Raw genomic sequence first — 20,508 nt, 5'->3', positions numbered from 1 at the left:
CCCACATTGGGTCAAAAAAGTTATCGGTTCTTTCTATCGAAAAATTTCTCAGTAACACTTCGGAGTCTGGCAGGCGGACGCATGTATACTCCCTTGCCTCGAGTTGCATGTACCTATTGGTACTGTGCTGAACTCTTTCCGGTCGATTTGCCGTCCTAATAGATTATGAGAGTGCACCTGTGTTTCCTCAATAATAGGTCCTGTGTAGTTGGCTGGTCTCCCTTGAAATTTGCCGCCGTAACCTAAATCAGTCAGTACATCACCATGCCCTGCAAAGTTAGGCATCGTAGCGTAGATTTCTATGACCACAAACGACCATCACGTGATCCTGACGAAATATTAAATTGATAAATAAGGGGACAGACCACAAGCGGGTTCCGTGTTATAACAATAAATTTTATTCTTTACGAGTTTTATTGTACATTACATTTGAGATCCGTGTGAAGTTATTTTAATATGAATTTAAGCACGTTTTGTTGTTTAGAACAAATACAAAAAGGCGTAAGTAATAGAAATAATTCTTTTGTTTTAGAATTTCACTCAAGACGTTACATATGTTATGTTGCACTAAGATATGACCTTGGTATTTTACACCGACCTTTCATTTCAAAAGTCACGTATGTATATTAGTGTATATTTAATTCGCAATGGTTGCATTTTCTTTTTTGTTTTTAATTGATACGGAAGTCATAATGTTTTTGAAAATATTAATCGTCCTTCTCTCTGTTTATTAAACTCGACATCCTTGGTCTTGGTCTTCTAACACCACGTTTTAGAAAACGGGAAATTCAACGAAGAGGAGCGTTCCATAATTGTAGTCAATTGTTAAATGCATATTATCTCATAAAATAATTAGTTCCGATTTTACTTTTACTTGGTGGTAGTTGCTAGTTATTTCATTTTGTACAAGCGTAGGTACCACCCACTTAATAGATATTCTACCGCCAAACAGGAATACTTTTTATTTAGTACTTGTGTGCCAGTTTGAACGCTGTGTGAGCCAGCCTAGATTGACGATGTAATGAATGGCCGAATTTCCACAGTACTAATACCTTTCGGCGATGGTGACCACTTACCACCACGTGCCCCATTCACCCGACTACCTATGTCTCAAAATAGACAAAAGATGTTTAAATATTTAAAATCTTGTATCACGCTATAACAATGAAGTCCTTACAATACTAAAGTTTGATTCAGTTTGTAACGACTCCGTGGCGCAACGGTAGCGCGTCTGATTCCAGATCAGAAGGTTGCGTGTTCAAATCACGTCGGGGTCAAACTTGTCATTATTTTTTTATCTTCCGAGGTGCTGAACCAAGGGCTGGTTTCGTTGACATGTCGTGCGTATCCTTAGCTCTTGAGAAGGGTCTCAAGATCTTTATTCATAATTTTCGCCCTCATGTCGAAACGATGTGACGCCTTTGTCAATGCTACACAGATGCATTTTTGATACAGCCAGTAGTAAATAGTAGAATTATTTTGGTAACTTTGAGCATGCTCGTCTGTGTAGTTGCACCACGTCATATATTGTACTGACGAGTAGTAAAACTGAATATTGTTGTGTTCCGGTTTAAAGGATAAGTGACTCCATGTAACAACAGGTACAAGTTACATAAAATCTTAGTTACCAATGTTGGTGGCGAGAAGAAAGAATGGTTAATATATCTGACAGTGCTAATGTCTACCAGCGGTGGTGACCACTTACCATCAGGTGGTCCATTTGTCAGTCAGCCTAGCTATTTCGAAGAAGCAAGCTACTTGGAAAAACATTTGCGATAAAAGCTCAACCTATTATTTTTACATCAGAACAGACGTCAAATATGAAATTATATTATTATATCTTGTTGCACTTCAATTGTAAAGCCAATTTTTTACTTCAAAACTATTATTTAAATTACCAATTATATGGACTATAGATAAAGTTTAGTGTGTATTGCCGGTATGTCTGCTACGTGGGCGTGTGAGAGTGGATATTAACTAGCAATGTACTGCGAATATTATAAGCAATAAAAAATATCACATAGAACTTTATTTAAAGATTTCTTCTGGATCCTACTATTTATAAACTACACTGATTTGTTTGAAGAATACATACATTACATTAGTTCGCAAATATATAATTCGTTTAGTGGTCATAATTCGAGCACAGTCGTTATTGAAACTTTGCGAACATATTATACTGATGGGTGATATTAAAAAAAACGGTATTTTATTTTATTTTATATAAATTGAAGACATATGAAAATTCATTGATGTTTACCCGAATCGAAGTCACAATCAACGGTTATTTCCCATTCCCATGTAACCACTGGGCCATCTCTGCACATCCATGTCTTTGAAACAATTATTATGCCACGAGAAAGTTCTTTTTAGAATATTTTGACAGGAGATAAGACAGATCGTTGTTACAAATGATCGCATTGAGATGTCCAACATTGAAAGGAACACGGACTTTTTCAACCGTTGCTCCATATTTGTCAAGATTAAATATTGGAAACTAGTTTCTTTCTGTGGTTTCGCTTGAGCGTCTTGTCTGTGGTAAATCAACCGGGCTATTATATGTACAACCTTTTTGTATTAATGTCGTCCTAATTATTCTCATAATATATATTAAAAATTTAAAATTATGGGTTTCGTACCTCAAAAGGAAAAAAGGATTTCTTATATAATGACTTGGTTGTCCGTTTTACTCTCTGTCCCTCAAGACCCTTTTTCTCAGGTACGCATACAGGTATTTACACCCTACGGTCTACGATCCCTTGGAACTGAGAAAATATCAAACCTCTAAGTCTACGCAAACAAAAGATATGGCCGTTTATGTCACAATTCCCATACAAACTCACAAGCAATCTAAGGGTACCTAGAGTCATGAAATTTGTGTAGCAATATCTTGTAGCACAAGTATACCTTAAATTTGTTGTTACATCAGTGTCTATTTTTCTATCTGTCTGGTTACAGAACCCCTCAGTGCGAGTCTGACTTGAATCGATTTATATACCACATATGAGGCTCTCTTATCCCGTCATATACCTCCTCCAGCGCCGCCCTCTATATGCTTGTATATGCTCAGCACGTATACTAAATATTCTAGTCCACTGCTTGTCTCTGTCTTGGAGCTTATTACACCACGCTGCTCCAATGCGGGTTCGTGGATACACATGTGGTAGAATTTCATTGAAATTAGACACATGCAGATTTTCTCACGATGTTATCCTAGACCACCGAGCACCAGATGAATTATAAACGTAAATTAAGCACATGAAAAATCAGTGGTGCTTGCCTGGGTTTGAACCCGTAATCATCGTTTAAGATGCACTAAGTATTCTACGTTATATTATTATTAATTAAAAATTTTTTTTTTTTTTTGTTTTATTTAATTATGTTTTTAAGTTTAGTTTAACATCAAAATCGTTGTCTTAGTAACGTCTCTACCATAAGGACCCTATTGTCACGACGCCTCCGAAAGAATATACGAAGATATTCGCTTATACTGTATTTTTTATATTTTTGACTTTTTATATAAATATAAGTAAATACTAAATTAATGTATTCTTTATTTCTATAAATAAAATACAGCTTAATTTAACCATTAAAAGATGACGTTTTTCAGGCTTTACGTGCCAAAGGTCATCGCCCTTTCAAATATAAATATTCTTTTACAGCAGAATTATAAGTTAATTTACAACCTCAACTTCTTAATCTGAAAATTTTGTTACATGTAGTTTTATATTTAAAGCTTATCCCCACAAATCAACTAAGAAAACCGCAACCAATTTTAAAATAAATATTTTTAGTTGGAAACCAGATCAGGTTTTTTAATAATAATGGGCCCCATAATACCCCTAGTGCCCTGAAATGGACGACTAGGACGATCCTGAGTGGTCTATTGTCGCCACGAATAAAAAAAATCAAACAATTCGTGATTAAAAAACAAAATGCAGACGAATTAAAAGGAATTCAGATAGTATATGAAACAACTTATATAAATATACAAATAGTAACAGTAAAGTAAAGTAAAGTAACATTCTGTAAATATCCCTCTGCTGGATCTCCTCCTCTTCCCTCTGACGAGAAGGTTATATAGAAATAGTACATATTAAAAAATATTATATTTTTAAACATGAAAAAAAAAATAGAACTATTGTTTAAAGTTACAATGCAATGTGGCGTACAAAATTAGCTATCACTCGCTGTAACTCAACAACGCTTTATGTTGAGGATACCTCAATGGTGATTTCCAGAAGCTATTATACTCAAATAGAAGGATTATATTTTTGTATTCGTATTGTAATCAATTTATTTCCAATATACTATTACTGAGCATAACAAATACAGTAACAAATCACAGTACAGACAAATGGATTTATATATAATATTATTAATTAATTAATAATAATTATGTTTTATTAATTATACCTACATAGGCATATATACATATTTCTCACTAGAACGATTATGTAATGATATTTTACAATAATATCATTGCATGTTTTTTGGTTCCAATAATCACAGAAAAGGATCATATATATATATTTTGTGTTAATTTAATTTAATTTCGTGAATTTATTTTAATATTTATTGACATTTCATATGAGACAAATCGCTTTTTAAATATAATATTGAATTATTAAAGCAAATCATAAAACACAATTTTATTGACAGTAGACACAATAAAATAAATTGCCCTTTTTTAAGTAATCACTAAAAACATCACGAAACTAATACAATAAATATTTACGATTAAGCTCATCAAATAATACCAGTTGGTATTAAAAAACTTCAAATATATATAAAACGCATTTTTGATCCGAACTTGGAGTACGCGTCTCAGTAACCAGCGTCACAGACCAATAATGGATCAGTACTACGGAATGATACCTTCGTGCGTTTAAATAGAGAAACGTAATAAAGTTCTCGAATTTTATCGACAGCAAATTTAAGTTTGTTATTATTCGTCCTGAGCACGGTTTTTTTTAGATGAGTTTTGTATGAGTATAAAAGCAAAACTAGGATGATTCAGAGCACAGTACGTGTTAAACTATCACTGGAGTGGTATCCCTGGTTGTCGGGTACAATGTTTTTGGTAATTGTTTTTCAATTAAAAAACGACATTAATATGCTATTTATAAATACGTGCGGCTCGTATACTTTGTTAATGGTGTGGATTATTGACTTTATAGAGATTCGATTTTTTTTTTTTTTTAAATGAAAGTTGATATGTCGTTATGTTTTTTGTTGTTGATAGGGCTAATTAATTGATTGAATTATCTTGTTAATTAAGTTTTTTATTTCGATCAATACACTCAATGAATTTCATTGATAGATTTATATTTATTTTTTGTGTTGCCCGCTAGAATTTGAATTAATTAATCTGTTTCGACATTAATTTTTATTTTAATTGATTTGTTTTTTATTTCTTTTATTTACAGATCTATTTAGCCGCTTTTATAGCGGCGTGTGGTGCTGCAAAACTAGACCGCACATACCTACCACCGCCATCAGCTGCATTCGCTGGTGGTAGTCCTGGCTCCTTACAAGTTCCTTTTACCAGAGCCATCGATCAAGCTTCACAGATTATTCCAGCTGGAAGCTTCGTTAATGAGCACCAAGGTGTTGTTGTTGAAGTTGCAACAGCTGCAACTAGAGCATCGAGCAAGCAAAGTGGATTGGGTGAATCAAGAGATACCTATGGGTCTACAGATTCGAAGGTTGGGGATGCTGCATTCAGAACAACTTCAAATCAGCAGCAGAATCATAATTCCAATTTTGGATCAGTTCATGGCGAAGAGCCAGATTTGTCAGCCTTTTATCAACCTTCGTCTTCCTATAAACCAGGGAACGTACAAATTATTAGAGATTATGTTTCCGATACTATTAAATACCATAACGATATAGATTTAAACAATTTTAATTATGGTTTTGAAACAAATAATGGCATCAAGGCATCAGGAAGTGGTGTAGCCACCAATGGAGTTAAGGTGCAAGGAGGTTATTCTTACACTGGTGACGACGGACGTGTTTATAGTGTATCATATACAGCAGATGAACATGGTTTTCGACCACAAGGAAGCCATTTGCCGACTCCACCACCAATTCCATTGGCAATCTTGAAATCCTTGGAACAAAATGCTAAGGACGAGGCTGCTGGAATCATTGATGATGGTGAGTTAATGACTTAATATTTTTTTCATAGGTTGACTAAATTAAAACGAAAAACTGTAATTAATGTATTTTAATATAGTTAGTAGATTTAAGTCTTCGACTACGAAAGGTCCTTCCTGGGTTTCATTAAAGAGTTCCTTTAATAAGATTCCGAGTAATTTCAGTGTTGCTTTTTAATACATTTAAATCTAACTTGTTAAAAACTAAAATAATACTTTTATATACAAATCAAATCAAAATATACTTTATTCAAGCAGGCTTTTACAAGCACTTTTGAATCGTCATTTAACAAACTATTTAAAGTAAAGCTACCACCGGTTCGGAATGTAGATTCTAACGAGGAGAACCGGCAAGAAACTCAGTAGTTACTCTTTTTGAACATATAAAAATACAGTCATGTTAGTTAGAGACAAGACAAGAAAAGATATAGTTGTTTTGCGGTTAGTCGTCAGGTAGACAGATAGACAGACAGATGGAAAGGTTCAATTTCGCATTTAAAATATTAGTATAGATTATAGTTAAAAACATGAAATGAATGCCGTAAGAAAGTTTAACCATTCCTTACACCGCACGTAATGCGCACCAACCTTAAGAACAGATGTTATGCCCCGCGTCCCTTGCACCTGCGTGATTGAGTCACAAACATTCATCCATTCAAACGTTCTCATTCATAGTATTAGTACGATTAAATAAGGGATTTACAAGCACGCTTGAAACGTGAAGCTATTGGGTTCAATTGCATGTGAAGTTATCAATTCGAAAGGTTCATTTTATTGGGAAAAAGAGGATACTGAATATTTTACGCCTTGTGAAAGTCCTTCTTGGTACCAACCACTTATATATTCTACCTGCTGTCTATAGCTGTGGTGACCACGTACCATCCATGGTGTCCCATTCACCTAACTATAGCATAAATTATATATATATAAGCCTATATCGTTTAGTGAATGTTCTTTTAAATAAGCAAAGTGGACCTTACACGAAGATCGAAAGTTCAAATGAAGTGCATACCCTTAATTTTTAAAACGAATCAATTACACAGAAGAACCTAAGTTATTACGTGTATTTGTTCATTAAATTAAAGCATTATGTTCATATCAAAACCTTTCGATTACAAAAAGAGTAATTATATCATCCATCACGAATCTATGATTTAAATTTTATTAATATCGATTTCAATTCGATTATATCGTCAATAAATTTATCGATATCGATTTATTGATACACTTAAAAACGAAACCAAGTGTAATTTTATAACAAAATTTATATATTTTAAATATCACCCCTAGAAGGCCAATCGATTCAAATAATTGAATTATATTCATGGACTTGATTTTTTTTATTGTTGATGCAATTTGTCATACGCATTGAATTTATGATTTTTAAAACACCTAGTTTTGTTTATGGTGTCCAGGTGTTAAATACCGTATATCAGTTTTTGTCTATGTTTTACGTATCCTTGTCGAAGTGTATGCGAAATTTCAAAGTGATCAGTTTAGTAATTAAGCCTTTATAATAAATTAGTAAAGATTTATAGTACTAATAACAACACACCGACCTTCCTTGACGGTACTCCTCGGTAATCAATGTTCTCAATTGCTGATAGTTTTGACATTTAATTTCATCTCGTAAAATAAATATTTAGAAATTATTTTTGAGGTCTACTCGAATACAATTTATTTTGATTTGATTGGATGTCAATTTTAAGACCTGTAAAATTTAAAACGTTGTTTTTCTACCGCGAAACTTTGTTGTGTTCCGTTTTGATTAGAATGAGCCAGTACAATAACTGGGACACACATCTGAGTTCCGATGGTGTTGTAAGGAATGCTCATTATTTGTTACAGCGTAAATGGGCGATGTCGATCTATATAGTAAAAAAAAAGGTTTCTGAATCGCGTCCATCATTGGTTTTTTCCGCGTTTCTATATTTAGAGAATCCTTGTTATAAAACAGCATGCTTCTTAGACGTTTAAGCTTCGAGTCGTTTTTGAATTACGCTTTAAACAATAGTAACATTCGTAAGCAAGACCAGCCGATACTCTTTTTAAATACACGTACAATATTATATTACGTGGAAAAAACAACAAATATATTATCGATGGTCATAAATTTAAAAATCACCTTGACTTTATCTACAGTTTGCTTTAAAAATAATTGCTAGTACTTTTGCTCTACATCAATACATACTATAATATTTACAGTTTAATAATGAATATCTTATACGACATATACAGCAATTTATACGACAGTATTTTTTTCGTTTAAACTAACTTCTCTCGACGCACAATATCCGGTCCTGTCGTGTATGGAAAAAATCATTTTAAACGAATAACAAATTATAATTTTTCGTTTTGACATCAACCTTATTATTGTAAACAAGTATTTGTTTAGGTTAAAAGTAATGGTTTTGCAATACTATCGATAGTTGACTATCGATATGCAACACTAACATAGAGTAATAAGTGACATACAAAAGGGGGTTCAGGTGCTGTTGTTCATTAAATAATAACAATAATTTAATACATTCAATTAGTACCTGATAATTAAAACATGATCAGTCGATTTGATAACTATTAATAGCAATGTTGTTGTATGAAATTGTTTTTTCCCATTCCAACGAAATATTGTTCGAATTACTGAATTTATCTTGTTTATGAGGTGTCATGGGATCAGGAAAGAACTCTTTCCGAGCCGAATGGTTCGTACAGGTTCGTATAAGGGCTTATACTCTATTCCACGAAACGAGCTTCCAAAGCATATTGCCCTTGTGCACATTGATCAACGCGTATGTCCTTCATTGACCAAAACATCTTAGGATTGTATTACATGCCGGATTAGTCTTGCTTGTCTATAGCCGCACGTATCGACCAATAAGGTCGAATACGTACATTTTGTTCTCTTGGAGTTCGACTCGTGGAATGGTCTATAGATTAATAATAATTCCTTTAAAGATACAAAGTGTAATAGTTATTATTATTATTCATTATCCCGTCCCGAGATGATTTTATAGACAATAATTATGGAATTAGTAAAAATTTGTAAAATTGTCTACGTCTTAATGTCATTGTCTTTATTTTTTTTTGATTAGTACGCAAGAAGGCTATGTATGAGTAGGTTCTATGCCACAGGACTCTGTAATAATAATTACTATATAGTGTAATTAGTAGTTAAATTAGAAAATAGCTTAATAGCTTAATTCGCCTGTACTGGGGGCTAATTCTACTAACTTTTAACGATCATGATACGTTCGCGATTCTATTCCGATCAAACTTCAGTTTAAACGTAACTGACGATAAATTCTACTTATTTATCTGGATTATGATACGATTTATATTCCGAGACAATTTCGAATGAACCGCAACTCGATCGTTGTCTTAGACTCCCTTCGGTATGTTTTTAACAAGTAACAAAATACTCACACGCCAAGTTTCCGTCTCCGCAAAGTCAATAAATCCTTCTTGGGGCAAGGTATCCGTTTCTATAATAAAATTCCGCAAATATATTTAACTTTGCCGATTAATAAATTCAAATCATCTGAAAAAAAAAGCGTGGAGTTAATTCTTGTTGACTTCCAGACAGGATGTATTATATACATATACAATTGATTTCAACTAACATAACTTTGTTTTTTTAAATGTTGAAAAAGAGTAAAACTACTGAGTTTGTTTCCGGTTCTTCTCTGTAGAAACTACATTCCGAACCGATGGTATGGATTAATATAGTTTTTAAATGACGATTCAGAAGTGCTTGTAAAATGTAAAATAAAGTATACTTTGATTCTGATTTTTTTAGTAGAATAGGAAAATGGAACGGCGACGATTACTTTTCGATTCGATTGCTATTTGAGAAATAGTTAGTAGAATTAGCGCCCTGTTATTATGCATGATGTATAAGTAAACTCATAATATGCTGCAAATTGACTTTATATAATATCCCGTGTTGTTACTAGTATAATAGATTAGGTTATTTACCTTTTAATTAATAAATCCTATGTAATAAAAATTATATACAAATATTATGTGAATTATTGTTCCTCGTTGAGTTGTAACCAGTCCCCCCCCCCCCATATATATGTTTGTATATTTTAGAACATGATTGATTGCTATGTCTTCGAGTTGGTTCTTTCAGAATATATAATAATTGTTGTGTTAATTTGGACAAATAATACTTAATTATATCTCTTTATAATATTCGTAAAATCTATACTAATGTAACTCTGTTTGTTACGCTATCGCAGCTAAAGGACTGAACTGAATTTGATGAAATTTGGTATGAAAAAAACTTAAATCCCAAGAAAGAAAACAGGCTACTTTTTACATCTAAAACCTACGATTGCTCCTACTAATATGCACTCGACAACTAGGTCAGAATAAATCTGAAAGAACCAAGATTCTGTAGCTTAAAACGTGGGCAAATATAACTGACGATTCGTGACTATTTGTGTTCAGAATTCATCTCTAACATGGTGAAGAAGATTCACCACCATTCCATTCACCCGTAGAGTAACACAGAAATGGGATTAAAATTATTTCATTTATATCACATTCCTTGTTAGACTGTTTAAATTACGTACCTACACACGCAATATTCGGCTAAGATTCAAGTGTTCCAACGGCTGGACTATCTCGGCATTATTTACAACATTCATAATATAATTATCGAAACTTTGTATAAAATAAAAAAAAAAAAACAAAATACAATACTTTATTTTAGTACTTCAATTAGACTCAAGTGCTTTTGTATAGTCATAAGATCAACATAAATACATAATCAATTGTGTAATTACCTAGTTTAGTTAGTAATATCAATTATGTCGAAAAAAAGTCTGAAATAAATACGGTAGTAATTCCCTCACACAAGTTACGTTAGGTGTAAAATTTAATTGCAATTACATGTATGAAAATGAACGAACATTAACACCTGCGTATTTTTTAATTGATGGTACATCTATTGTCAAGATTTGGGAGTACAAGTAGAGCCACCTCTATGCCACCCCTCTCTACTCCCTCATGTGAACGTGACGCATATGTTATACTTTATTATACTTCGTTGCTATATATTATTATAATAATAGGAATTAAACTTTATGTTTTATTTATTGGTTTTTATTTTATCACAAATAGTTTTTAATTTCTATGTTCGCAACCGTCGAGTGTCTCGTGACAGCCGTGTTTTTTTTTTTTGAATCTGTATTATTTTGTATCAAATAATGTCGTCTATTTTTTTAAGGCAAAATATAAAATTGTTATTATTTATTACATATAAACTTTAAACGACGTTCATTTGAAAGTTGTCGGTCTCTATAACCTTGTAGTGATCGCTTTGATCTTTCGTATATAGTAAAACAAGTGCTTTTAGGCATCACTTTTAAAACGCGATTTGTAATAAAAGTCAACCAAGATAATTTTTGTTTCCGTGTTTCTATTTTAAGCACGCCTTCGATTGTGGACGGAGTTGAAAACCAAAAATATAAAACTATTTAAAAATATGTAATTATATGTTGGGTACGTATGTAGAGTTCACCTAGTTTTAATATTTTTTACGAACGTTGACCTTTTGTATTTATTTTAAGTGTTTTTTAACGACAAACTAACAGAAAAAAATATCATAAATAAAGAATCTGTGGTATATTATCAGTAAAAGGTGCAACATTTAAAATCGACTTATCTCCTACGCCTGTTCTCTATTGTACGCGGCATTGGAACATTGCCCATAATTATTACAATCTTAAAAAAAAGATATTTTTTGAAAATAGAACATTATTTTGAACGTCAAAAACTAAACAAAAGTCACTTTCCTTGATCCTTTTCCATATATATTTTACTTGCGAAAAACATTTTGCGTTTTATATTCGTCTATACGAATTATTTAAGCATTAAATATGACCTATATATTTATTATTTTAAAAAAATAATCTATACCTATTAATATAATATTTTAACAAACAATAAAGCCTTTTCACTGAATTGTTCTAAAAAAATCCGTTCGAACATCACTTAGGATTACATTTAAGCCGATTGTATAGCTTGATAAATGTATTGCCGACTGATAAATGGCTTAGACAAAGGCGTTGACAAATGACTTACAACTTTCGTTTTTTATTTACAGGCTCTTATGACGCTAAGAAGTACAATGATGGCGGCTATTACACAAAAAGCGACGCTAATGGCGAATATAATGATAGACAATCGAATAAATTCGGCGAACGACCTGGATCCTCTGATGGCAGCGGGACCTTCATTAATCAAAACCACCAAGCATTTGTGACATCAAATTTTAATGGACAATTTGGTTTCATTCATGATTCTTCCAAGGGTAAATTTAATTCAGAGCCTTTTAAATACAGTGGCGCTAATCATTTTAATATCATGAATAATAGAAATACCTTGCCGAATATCGAGCATAATAATAAATTGATTTACGATAGATTCGGTTCGAGAAATGAATATTTGCCCCCTAATAGAGTTCAGTTTGATAGTACATTCCTTGTCGGAGGTAATAAAGATAGTTTCGGCATTCCACAACCGAATTTACAGCAAAACTTACCAGCACAAGGTCAATTTAGCAAGCCTCAATTTAATATTATGAGACCAAGTTCTTTTGATATATCACCTGGAATAACTTCACAACCTGCTTTTAACTCACATATAAGTTCATTTCCTTCAAACGATGTTAACAATCAAGGATCCATGAGTAGTTTTATTAATGATAAAAATGTTAGTCCATCTATGTCTAGTCAGCCTCATAATAAACCATTACCAGAAAATTCTGGTGCAAGTAACTTTATGAATCAAAATCCAAAAATTATGCAACAATCAATGATAGCATCCAATAATAATAAGCCGATATTGACTCAAGAATCTTTTAGCCAATCATTTGCTTCAGCGTCTTCTTCTTCTACATCTCAAGCTCAATCACAGCAATTCCTTTCTACGTCTGGATCTTTTAATCCAAACGTAAATACCATTGTGCAATCTCAATATACAAACTTACCTAGCTCTAGTTTTGATACATCTTTTTCGTCAGTTGGGCCAACAGTACAGTCTCAAATTATATTAACTTCTCCTTTCGAAACCCCGAAAATAAGAGACCCTTCCACTTTACTTGATAACGGAAAAACTGAATTATTAAATCATCCAACTATCTCTTCTGGATCTTTCAATCCTAGTGTAAATACCTTTGGACAACCTCAGTATACTCACGTACCTATCGCTAGTTATAATTCATCTTTGTCGTCAGTTATACCAACAGTACAACCTCAGATTACACTGACTACCCCTTTCGAAACCCCGAAAACAGAAGACCCTTTCACTTTACTTGATAACGGAAAAACTGAATTATTAAATCCTCCAACTATATCTTCTGGATCTTTCAATCCTAGTGTAAATACCTTTGGACAACCTCAGTATACTCACGTACCTATCGCTATTTATAATTCATCTTTGTCGTCAGTTATACCAACAGTACAACCTCAGATTACACTGACTACCCCTTTCGAAACCCCGAAAACAGGAGAGCCTACCACTTTATTTGATTTTAGAAATACAGAGTTTTTGAATACTACAACTGTTCCGAACTTAACAGTGACTAATCCAAATATTCGTTTACCAACAACTCAATTAAGTACTGCTCCTTCTGGATCTTTCAATCTTAATGGTAACATCATAGAACAAGCCCAGTATACTCATATACCTATCTCTAATGTTGATACATCGTTTCCTTCCGTTGTACCAACATCTCAACCTCAGATAACATTAACTACTCCTTTCGAAGCTTCTAAAACTGGAGAACTTTCCACTTTACTTGATTTCGGAAAGACTGAGTTACTGAATACTACAACGGTGCCAGACTTTACTATGACAGATAGTCAGTCCTCGAAATTTTCAGGACCAACTGGTTCAAACAAACAACAATTTCCAACTCAACCTCCGTCAACAATCAGTGGAAATATTTTTTTGGGCTTTAGTACCTCTTCCTTTGACACTAGTCCCCAAAGTACTTCTCTAAGTTTTGATAACACACAAACGACTCAATTCTCACAAAATAGTACACCTCAAGTAACACAAGCTATATTTGTATCAAATCGCCAAGGTGAAACTGAAGTTTCAACGATTACTCAGGCGCCCACTTATAATAGTCAGTCAAATAATTTCAATAGCCAAACACAGGCCGCTGATCATTCCTACATTTACAACCAACCCTCTATAGCGTTTAATACACCTATAATACAATCAAATAATGTTCCTAGTGGATTGCCATCTCTTCAATTTGATAAAGCTACGCAGTCTTTAACACCTCAAGATTCAACTTCAACTACTCAATATCTAACTCAATCTACTTTCAATAACTCTCCTATCCCTTCCACTATAATACCAAATATTTCATCGTATACAACTCTACGAGAAAATGAACCTGAAAAAAGTACTTTACAAGCTTTCAATGGTATAACACAGGCTTCTATATCAAATTTTCCTTCGGTTATCTCTACTGATTCATCAGGATTTAAAGAACCTTTTCAACAATCTGAACTTAGTACACCAAGCCAGTCTTCATTTCCTCAACCGAGTACTACATCTGCAACTGAAACTGCAGAAGTTGTATCTACATTATCAGACACTCAAAATGAATATACTGATAGTCAACTATCAGTAAAAGATAAAATGAATAATGATTTAAATAAAATCAGTAATCAACAATATACCAATGAAATATATCAATATAATAAGCCAGCTCAAGAATTACCATCACAAACTGAAAAAGAAGGCGGTGAATTGAGTATTAAGACAGAAAGACCTCAATTCACAGTATCTAGTTCACAATTTAGTCAAGAAGGCTCAAGCCTATCTATGGATCAGAATACTATTCAGGGAGAATCTGAAACACCACAAACAATATTCAATAGATTTAATCAACACGATATCCCGAACCCAACTGAACAGTCCGTACAATTTGGCACACAACCAGCTACTATATCTTCTACCGTGGCTCAACAAGGTTTAAATAGTAATGAGTATACTATTTCTCAATTTCAACAACACACAAGTCCTGGAATAGCAATATCAAATTACAAACCTTCAACGTTATCCCCGAGTACATTACCAACCAATACATTGAATACAGAGAAACTGGAGGGTCAAACTTCTACAACTTTATTGGATAATCCAACTATTGGACTTCAGTCTACTACACAATTTGATGGTTTTAGTATCAAGGAAACAACACCTTCTCACTTTCAGCAGACCAATCAACAAACAGAAACACAATTAAATTACCAACCATCGACATCGATCCCAGGTGCATCTCAAACTACCCCTGAAATGAATGAGCAAACTCAGTTTACGTCAATCAGTCAAATGCTTGGTACACAGTCTAGTACACAATTTAATCAAGAAAGTTATACCAACAAAGCAACTACATTGCCACAATTTCAACAAACTGTCACTCAATATACTTACAAGCCATCGACATTAATTTCAAATGTAGATCAATCTACATTTGATGGATTTAATACACAAAATCCAGATAAGCAATACAGTTTATCTACCTCATTCGTTCAACCGACTGTTACTGATGAGGTAACACAATCTGGTACACAAGAATATCAAGGAAGTATGGACAGAAAACAGACCACTATTTCTCATTTCCAAGCACCTAGCCATCAAATGTCAACGACATTTAGTCAACCATCGACATTAATTCCCAGTACGACACAAACTGAAACTCCACCTGGAGCAACCCAGTTTGGGGAAATATATGACTACAAGAAGCCCACAGAAAGCTTTATCACGCCTCAGAATGTTAACAATGGACCATTGAGCCCTGCCAGCCAACAATTTGGAATCCAAACCAACATGGGTCCTCAAACCATGCCTATTATCGAAAAGGAAATTACTATGCAATTTGGACAACAAACTCAACAGCCTCAATTCAATACGCAACCCAGCACACAATACAACCAGGATGTAACCGAAAAAGTTACAACGCAATTTAATTTGGCTCAAAATGAGGCAGTGACTGGACTAGATTATAACACAGGTTCAACGATAATTTCAAGCTCACCACAATTCCAAATGACCTCTAACACACAAGTACCAGATCAAACGTCTACATCAGAAGAAGTTTATGAATACACAAAACCTGCGCAAGGTTTACCTCAACAAACCGAGAGTGAACACAAGCAATTTGATCATAAAATCCAAATGCAACCAATTGGAGAACTGACAACAATTCCAGTTGAAAGCACTTTCGAAATAAAGCAAACAACTACTTCTCAATCGACTGAAGGACCAATATCGACTTCTGCTACATTCCAAACTGAATCGAGTCTAAACTCTCAAACGACAAATACTTTAACATCTCAACCTGAACTTACACAGGAAACTTTGTCAGGAACTATACCATCTGTTTCTCCACCGCAATTTTCTTTTTATAGCGCATGCTGTAAAGGAATTAAAACAGAAAGTACTACATCGGCTAATGAAATCCAAGCAAGCGGTTTAAATCCAAATACTCAAAATATGAATATGGATCAAGTCACTGAAAAAAATAAGATAGAAGAAAAACAAAATTTTAATTTATCAGCATTGCTAGAGCCACAAAAAGGTTCTCAAACTTACGCAGGAATAGGAGAAGAATTCGGAGGACCAAGAAAACCTCCCAGTTTCGATAAAACTGGATATCATTATTAAGTAGAATTTTAAGACTTTAGTGAATATTATTGTTTAGAGACTTTTAGTGTTTATTAATGAAAAGTAAATCGATAATGCGATAAAATGCATTACTCCTGTAAAATATATTGTAATAAATTATTATGTAAATACAGTGATAAAGTATTGGTTTGAAATGGACAATAAAAAAAGAAAATATTGTAGTTTTTTTTCATTGTCTCCTAATTATTAAGTATTCAGTATTAAGCTTTTTTAATCCTAAACACTTCCTTAGTGATTATTTAATGACTTCATTTTTTTGAGCAGATATTTATATTCACAAAAAAAAAAACAAGTCTTAGACAGACTTTTCTTGGTGGTAGGGCTTTGAGCAAGCCCGTCTGTGTAGGTACCATTTAGCAGATATTTTACCATATTTTTAAAAGCGCCAATTTCTATGGGCTTTGGTGACCACTTACCATCAGGTGGTCTAATTGCCCGTCCACTTATCTATTACATAAAAAAGACAGTGACGGATGTTTCGGAGAAGGTTTTAGTATTATTTTATTATAGAAATAGTTGTGTTTTGCAGTTTCAGACGCTTTCGATATAAATTTATACTATTGACATGACAAGCGAGAATTTCATCTAGTAGATTAATAACTGTCGATGCAACTGGATCATCCTTGACCGGATTTAAAACCAAGAAGCAACTAAAAGGTTAAGCCGTTAAAGGACCAGATAGATCATATAGATTATATCGATCCATATTAGGAATTGCAATTCGTGATTTCTTTTAATCCTTCCGATCTCGATGACAGAGCAATGTTGAAATCTTAACTTTTGCTAAACTCTACTTACAAGGAACTCGTGCTGGATTTAAAGACAAGTAATTTTGTAAAGTTACTTGCAATGTAATTTATCGTCTTAGGGTTTAATTCGTGTGTTAAAATTATTCTACTTTCACTGTTTAGGTAAAATTTAATTGTCAATTACATTTATTACGTCATCGTTTGTGTATTTATAATATACAGAATAAAATTTATAAAACTAGCGATTTACACCTTCGAGGGGTGAATTATAAAAGTAGCATTTCAATTAAATCGGTTCAGTGATTTAAGTGTGAAGATTTAACAGACAGAGTTACTTTCGTATTTATAATATTAATGTACATTATATTATTAGTAAAATTAATTATTTAAAAAAATATATACACAATTTGGTATATGTTCTGTTGATTTGAGGAGTTCCTTCACCTGGAGCCAATCCACCCAGGATTGTATATAATGCAGGTTATGTTTATCATTGTCGCAGAAGCAGGCAGCAGAACGAGAGTGGGTGGTTAACAGACCCGACCCGAAAGCGAACCTGTGGTGCCCGCCGAAAAGACGGAGAAGGTACCGCTGGTTTTTTAGTGGGTATTCCGGTGTACCCCCACTTCATGTAGGGGAAATGCGTAAAGCGTTTTTCCAGCGTGATAAAAAAAGGTTATGTTTATCATAATGAATGAAATGTATGAAATGACAATGTATGTCATGAACATATAAAATTAAATGAACATGTAAAATAGAAACGTGGATCTTATTCAGCTTGCTAGATTTCACCTAATCGAACTTCTACTTTTAAACAAAGTTATACTTTGAAGGGTCTTGAAAAAAATAGAGTAAATGTTTATAATACTGTGTACAGGATGGCATGGAAACTAGATGACCAAGTTGTTGAACGCCAATCCTAAAGAGTCAAATCTCGGAATATAAGTATTCACACCTTATTTTATTTTACAATGTTTATTTTATTGTAAATCTCAATTGTGAATCTTTGAATTTGCTGGTGACTATTATGGTACATACAGAACTACCTTTTATATAACAGGCTCACTCACCCTTCAAATCTGTAAGTATTAAAATTAGTATTTCTGTTTAGCGGTAGAATACCTGACGAGTGAAAAAAAAGAAAATTATTAAAAAACTTTGTAGAAAGACTTCTAAATCAATATATACGACAGAAGTGACGTCAGAGGCATAGCGTTCATATTACAATGCACTTTTCCAAAATGAGATTCGTTATTTAAAATAAAATTAATCAGGGCGCCAAAATATTTTTTTTTTTTAGACGTGGATAGCAAAGGTCGATCTTAAAATTAACATTATTCTATATTGAAAATATTTGTCTGTAAATTTTCCTATTATACTAATCGTCTGCGAATGATTTCTCATCGGCAACATTCCACTGTTCTCATGTCTTTTAATAACGTCATTTATAGTTTTTCAATAATCATATTATGAATATTCGTGTCTCGTGTCAAATTACTTTTTTGTCCCATTTGCTGTAACACTTGGCCCTTGGAGTAATGGTGCAAAAAGCTTCATCAAAAGTATAACACCTCGCCTTATTGCCTCCACAGGTGACAGGAGGGCTGTTCAGTTTTTAGCCCAGAGGATCGGAATTGCGATTCAACGGGGAAATGCTGCTAGCATTCTTGCCACCATTCCATGCGGTCAAGATTTATACAGTAACTATTTTTAATTCATATTTGTATATATTTAAGCACTTACCTAATGTTATCAATTCTTATGTTATTAATACTTATGTGTTAATCATGTGTGCCGTTTACGAGAAGATATTTTTCCCTCGATAACATACTTATAAATACACACAACGATTAATGCTATTTACGCACGGCTGTGGGTTTGATGCCTAATTCGCCACACTGCAACTTGAAGCTAATACAAATGCCGTAGAATTTATTCTACAGCATAAATATTTACTCATTATATTATACATAAGGTAGCAAGCGTTTGACGCTAATAACATACACGCGTCCTAGATATTATTTTACAAAAGACACATTATTCTTGTAGACAAAGTTACAACCAACATTAAAAAGCATGCAATTAAGTTGACATTTATTTTCTTGGTCTAAAGCAAGGGGACATCTTTGATAAATAACTTTGACAAAGTCTGATGCTTGACAAAATTTAATGATTATTCCATTTCATTTAGGTATTCCATCAGAAATTCTATCCCCAAACAGCAATAACATTGACAGCCTGTAATTTTTTCACTGCTAGGCTAAGGCCTCCTCTCCCTTTGAGGAGAAGGTTTGGAGTATATTCCACCACGCTCCTCCAATGCGGGTTGGTGGAATAGACATGTGGCAGAATTTTGTTGAAATTAGACACATGCGGGTTTCCTCACGATGTTTTCCTTCACCGCCAAGCACGAGATGAATTATAATCACAAATTAAGCACATGAAAATTCAGTGGTGCTTGCCTGGGTTTGAACCCGAAATTATCGGTTAAGATGCACGCGTTCTAACTACTGGGCCACCTCGGCTCAAACAGCAATACTTAGTATTATTTTGAAGGAGGAGTGAGCCAGTGTAACGACAGGCACAAGGGATACATATTACCTCCCGAGGTCGGTGGCGCATTATTGTGATGTAAGGAATGATTATTATTTCTTACAACATCAACGGTGGTGACCACTTACCATCAGGTCCATTTGTCCGTCCGCCTACCATTTACCTAAAAAATTATGTCTACAGGATTCTTCATATATTTTTACACATAATTATAACATATGACTTTTCTGAACAGCAAATCATATTGAATAGTATACCTTATTACGTTTTGTTTCATAGAAATGGGTGCAGCATTGACTTTCTAATTTGTTATGCAGATTACAATTAAAAGG

General features: G+C 33.4%; 1 protein-coding gene and 1 non-coding gene across 2 annotated transcripts; both read left to right on the top strand.

Moving 5' to 3' along the window:
• Positions 1-1,205: 1,205 nt before the first annotated feature.
• Trnaw-cca (transfer RNA tryptophan (anticodon CCA)) lies at positions 1,206-1,277 on the top strand. The gene has a single exon. It is a non-coding gene; the product is annotated as a tRNA-Trp (tRNA).
• Positions 1,278-5,038: 3,761 nt separating this feature from the next.
• LOC113398957 (mucin-2-like) lies at positions 5,039-17,000 on the top strand. Its single transcript, XM_064217774.1, has 3 exons — positions 5,039-5,083; positions 5,430-6,162; positions 12,274-17,000. Exons 1-3 carry the CDS (start codon positions 5,075-5,077, stop codon positions 16,851-16,853), a joined length of 5,322 nt encoding a protein of 1,773 aa, XP_064073844.1. The 5' UTR covers positions 5,039-5,074; the 3' UTR covers positions 16,854-17,000.
• Positions 17,001-20,508: the final 3,508 nt, after the last annotated feature.

This window comes from Vanessa tameamea, chromosome 18 (assembly GCF_037043105.1).
Source record: "Vanessa tameamea isolate UH-Manoa-2023 chromosome 18, ilVanTame1 primary haplotype, whole genome shotgun sequence".
NCBI classification, from domain to species: Eukaryota; Metazoa; Arthropoda; class Insecta; order Lepidoptera; family Nymphalidae; genus Vanessa; species Vanessa tameamea.
This window is presented reverse-complemented; position numbering and strand designations above follow the sequence as displayed.

What these genes read in the sequence shown, in the direction of transcription:
- LOC113398957 (XM_064217774.1), top strand. An exon ending in TGCTGGAATCATTGATGATG is followed by an intron (nt 6,163 to 12,273) that starts GTGAGTTAATGA and finishes TTTTATTTACAG; the next exon opens with GCTCTTATGACGCTAAGAAG.